Below are 5,504 nucleotides of genomic sequence, written 5' to 3' on the forward strand. Positions count from 1 at the left end.
CACACTCAGTGTACCGTACTGCACGGTACAGGTACAGTACAGTATAGTAAGAATGTGGTAGATGCGTTTTTAACGGTTCAACGACCCATACAAGCTGTTCTTCTTTCACATTTACTGTACTGTATTCTCATTTACCTCCACTCTACAGTCTACAGTCTACAGTGTTCAGTATGGGTTGTATCTGGAGGATTGTCCATTGCAGTGATTTAGCTTTACAAACATCAACTTTCCATTGAAATATGAATGAATTAGGTTAATTAAGCCAAACTAAACTACCGTCAATATAGTAGCAACAAAATAAATACACTGACCACTCAAAGAAAAACTATCCAACTGTTCATGACCATAGAGGTGGTCTCTTAACCTCGATGCTTATCAACTGATGACTGTCATACTGTAGAATAACGCTCACTTTGCTTACTTTCTTGTCAGGCCTAACTGCAAATTTGGATGAATTTTATCGTCGCGTCCATCTGTCCGTTTGCTTCAATCAATCGGGTTACAGTCGATGCATGGTCAGATGACTTGTATTTCTCTGAAAAGTCACATGAGTAAACACAATTGTGGGCAGACTTGAAGGTTATTTTGCTATAAAAAATGAGCCACTTGAGGAGGAAATTTTTCATTGAGTGATCTCGGATAGTGGAGTATCTACATCCAATTGAAAGTTCAGATAGAAAAATTGGCGATACCGTTGATGCAATGTCGCTAAAATTTCAGCCACTGCTTATAGCCGCCATACGATGCAGTCTTCTCCTTTCACTTGTAAAAGTAAATTATACCGCTGCACTAGTTAATTCAAGCTTACAGTTGGTTTACGCCAGTGTTGTAAGTCTATTGCAGTCAAGAAAATACTTACAACATATAAATATATTATAGATTAAGCAACGAATAGGATTACTTGCTAAATCAATAGTAATCAATCACTACATCTTTCGTAGGATTCTGAATTATCTGGTCATGCAGTAATTTACTATTCTCATGATATGTCGTAAACTAGTAGAATTATAGTAATACTGTTTACTTCCACACTAAATAATATTTCATGCCTTTTCCCCTACATAACAATAGTTCTACATTGACCTCTTTTTTGAGTTCCTTTAATTTAGTAAGTTTTACATCTACGTTCCATCGATTGATACATTACATAAAAAAAAGATCTTTGACTTTTACGAAGAAATGATAGTATTATCATCTTGGAATCCATAAAATAAAATCAATCTTCCTTTTGCATTGTTCTAGCTGTGAAAGTGAATTATAATTGCAATAAGTAAAACCACTATCCCTAAATTTCGTCACTTTTACGTTAGCTTTACCGTCATGGCGATCGATCACCAACCCATGTCTTGCTTAATCTTCCACATCCCTTGAAGCCTTGGCCACAAGGATTAGGTCAGCTAACTCAGGTAGGTTCTGGATCGGCAACATTGTACGAATAAGTAAATGCTATAAATATTAAGCACGCATGTGATACAACGCCTTGTATTATGTTAACTACGGTATACATTTATCCATTACCTTTTCCTCTTGTTACAATTCAACGTGATAATGTACTCGTAGAGGCTATTAATTTATAATTACATTTATAAAATGCTAACAAAAAAAATGAATCCTAAAATGCGTAGGAAGGGATGCGTCAGGAAGCAAAATTAGGCGAATTCTTTAAGAATCGTTACGTACACCAATTGCACTTGATCAACGCAACTTATGTCAGACGAGAGGTATGACAAAATATTGTTCCTCTTTTAATCCAAGATCGTCGTAATGTTATAGCAAAGTAGAATTATCTATCACTCTATCAGTATATGAGGAGGATACGGAAGATAATACGGTAATATTATCGTACTATACTAAATAACTTCATTAGAACTAGGAAGGCATTGAACCACTTTACAATGATAAATAAATAAATGAATATACAGTACTGTATTACACACATAGTATGTAGATATGAAATAACTGTTGTTATTGATTTTGTGATATCAAGGTTAAAATTCGAAGCACTGACTATGATCGTACGTTAATGAGTGCAGAAGCACAATTGAGCGCCCTATATCGGCCTGCTGGAAGACAGGTAGGATATGCCTACAGCTATTTTACTCCTATACAGTGTTCCAATCTTTAAAGCATATAGCACTTAAACTGTTGCTGCAATATATACAGTATCTAAAGTATACCAAATTAAAGATATGATGTGTAATGATTCCTTATTCCGAAAATTTAATAATTCACTGATGGATTTGTACGTATTTGTGTGCACATTTGATACTATTTACATTGCTAACATATGATATTGTAAATACAGTAGATTCATTTTTAAGCAACGTCTTTTATTCATTCAAAATATAATATTACTTACTATTTAACAACCGTTTATCAACTACCACCATGTCAAATATACGTGTATTAATTTTTAATGAACACAGCTCTATAAATAAGTAACTGCTCATTGAAGCAATAACTTAATTAGCTTGCGTACCCACATCATAATTTAAGGCGATGATAATGTATTTTATGATGTCATCGTATAGATATGGAACAAAAATTTATTATGGCAGCCAATACCAATTCACACAGTACCCAGGGCTAATGATACGGTAATAAATCTTGTTTACTAAATTAATTGCGTACCATTATACAGCAGTAGAATATTAGTAAGCGGCAATGCAATAAAGTCATTAAAGGCCAGGATGACTTTATATACAGATATCGACTCTTATTATCAATAACTTATCATTAAAGTAGATAGCATAAAATAACTATAAAGGAAAAATCAACTTACTGTAGTAAAAAGAATATCATTGGCTTAAAATTTCTAAGTACTTTTAGAATTACATGGATTGAGTATACATACGGCTACAAATAATATGCGTATATACCTTTTTTCTGTAGCAATGAACCTTTGTTGTCCTTACAATTGTACTATGCTTTTAAAGTGTTAATGATTTTTATTCTTGGAATGTTACATATAGTTATTGAAAAGTCAATCTCTTGCATGCCCAAGATATGATCAAAGCGTGCAAAACAACCTAAAATCAAACAAATTTAAAGATTTCATTAAGAAAGATGGGGTTTGTAGGGAATTTTGGTTATTACTCTTTTCTGATTTTTAACCATGCCTTTTTGGTAATACTTCATCTCCAAATAAAGGGCTTTGTAAAAAAAATTTACGAACTTGCCGGCTATAACGGCTCCCATAAGAACATTTACTACGCTGCACATGAGATTAATGGTGCTTTGTTTTGCATGGTAATGCCTGTCATGATAAAACAATTTCAGATTCATCAGCGTTATGGTTTGTCATGTTATATAAATATATGTTTATTGTATATTGACGGTAATTGATTTGATTTACTCATTGATATAAATTATAGCAAAAACACAATTTAACGTTGCCACACTGGGCCAATTCTACCGTTTTAGTACGTCTAAGGAAAATTGCATTGTTTGTAAAGCTCCTGAAATATAGTAGCCCAATCCAACAAAAAGTTACTGCAGGTAGCAACGTACCGATAAATTGTCTACAATACCTCTGTAGATAATGTACAGCTAATATATGACTCAAGAAGAGAGCGTCAATGCGTCGGTGTGCCATACCCACATGCTTAGCATTTCTGTGTATAAATCAATGAATAAATAATTTAACTTTACTACTTTGCGATATACTGCTTAGTACATCAATTCATTGTCTTGATTCCATTAACTATCTCTAATGTAGGAGAATTATTGTATCGTATGATTCATGATATGAAATCAGTAAAGTCTGGAACGAAAATGAATCCTACTAAGCTCATGATGTATTCAGCGGTAAAGTTTTTATTTTTCAGTGAGATAGTGTACTTTTTTATATCGCATACGTATAATTTTAAAAAGCTCTTGTTAATTATGGATATTGAAATATTTTATTGTGCACGACGGTCTTGTAATATTTGAAATATATCTCATCTATCTTAACCTAATATTAATATTATTTTACTGATAGCATGATTCCAACGTTATGGCCATATTATTAGCCTTAGGCTTCCATCTGACGAAAAATCCTCCATATACTGCAACTGTAATGCTTGAGCTGTATAAAGATAAAAATGGGTACATAATTTTAGATAATAGCATATTACATTAAGCGATACCGTTGGAATTATACAACACAATTTATATTGTGTAGAGTATCTCTTACATAGGATGAATATTCTTCTTTTAACTATCATATACGTATTCACCCTTAATAAAATTGGTAATGAAAAGGTATATATTGTTTATCTTTTAAGTTATATGGTTGAAAAACTATTTTATAGGACATATTTAGTTCAAGTTTTATATCGAAATTCTTCCGTAACAGTTACTTTACAACTGCCCGGCTGCAAGCGATTGTGCCCTTTAAATGATTTTGAAAAGTATGTGTACTACGTGTAATATCATAATAATACCCGTGAAACCTCGTGAAGGCACTTGTTTCATCTTAGTTATTTTTTTCAAAATTGCAGGCTTACATCAAATGTGACTTTCCCACCTCTGAATCGTAAAGAAATTTGTACAATAAAGACATCGCATACTTTATGTACGTTGTTGATACTGATATCTAGAAATTTATTATACTTCACTTTACTAATCAATTTAAATATCATAATCTAAATTTGTTAGCGCCCGTAAATATCGCAATAATCGCCGCAGTTGGAGGTATCATCATTCTATTTGGAATTCTTTTAATATTGCGATATTATTTTCGACATGTGCACAGTAAACAATCTTACGATCGGATCGTAGAGTTTAATTAGAAATAAATTGTAATTTTCTAATTTTGATAATTTATGATATTATTTATCCTGAATTTGAAATTTACCGATGTCAAGTATACTCCGTATCACATAAATTTAAAATAGTATAACTGAGGAAAACTTTAAAGAGTACTTGTCTTCCTATTAATCCTAACTAATTCTAGATTTATTTCTTATGAAGAATATTAAATTTGTGATATTATCATCCCATTAACTAAACATTTTAACTTTCAATGTTATACATTGAGGTACTGTACGTCAACATCTACCTGAAATAATTTTTTATACAGTACGGTATATTTTAGGTTAAAATCGATTAACTTACAAGATCTACTCGTATTCGCATGATGGTAATATTGGAGTGATATATGCATAAATTACATTTGATCAGATTCTTCTTCATTTTGATACACGATATTTATTTCGATATTCTTAGCTGATTATGGTATTATTTGATTTCACTGTATTTTTTCTGAATCATATGCTTACGGAAATCTAACTTAGACATATAATTTAAAGGCTATCCAATTCAACTATACTTTTTATTATGATTTTAACCTATAATTTGGTTCACCATTAAAAACGCATCTACCACATTCTTACTACTGTATACTGTACTGTACCTGTACCGTGCAGTACGGTACACTGAGTGTTGTCTACGGTGTACAGTGTACAGTATTTTACAGAACGTAGTGCAAGTGTACAGTACAGTACTGTTAAATGCGTTAG

The 5,504-nt window shown here is 32.1% G+C and overlaps 1 protein-coding gene across 1 annotated transcript; it reads left to right on the forward strand.

The window, feature by feature from the left end:
• Positions 1 to 702: 702 nt before the first annotated feature.
• TRIADDRAFT_54744 (uncharacterized protein) lies at positions 703 to 4,775 on the forward strand (the record flags this gene model as incomplete). Its single annotated transcript, XM_002110550.1, has 13 exons — positions 703 to 828; positions 1,311 to 1,406; positions 1,626 to 1,721; positions 1,988 to 2,074; positions 2,532 to 2,597; positions 2,973 to 3,071; positions 3,151 to 3,249; positions 3,375 to 3,498; positions 3,719 to 3,807; positions 3,983 to 4,089; positions 4,296 to 4,394; positions 4,485 to 4,558; positions 4,642 to 4,775. The coding sequence occupies 13 exons, from the start codon at positions 703 to 705 to the stop codon at positions 4,773 to 4,775; spliced, it is 1,296 nt and encodes a 431-aa protein (XP_002110586.1).
• Positions 4,776 to 5,504: the final 729 nt, after the last annotated feature.

This window comes from Trichoplax adhaerens, genomic scaffold, assembly GCF_000150275.1.
Source record: "Trichoplax adhaerens TRIADscaffold_3 genomic scaffold, whole genome shotgun sequence".
Classification (NCBI taxonomy): domain Eukaryota; kingdom Metazoa; phylum Placozoa; class Uniplacotomia; order Trichoplacea; family Trichoplacidae; genus Trichoplax; species Trichoplax adhaerens.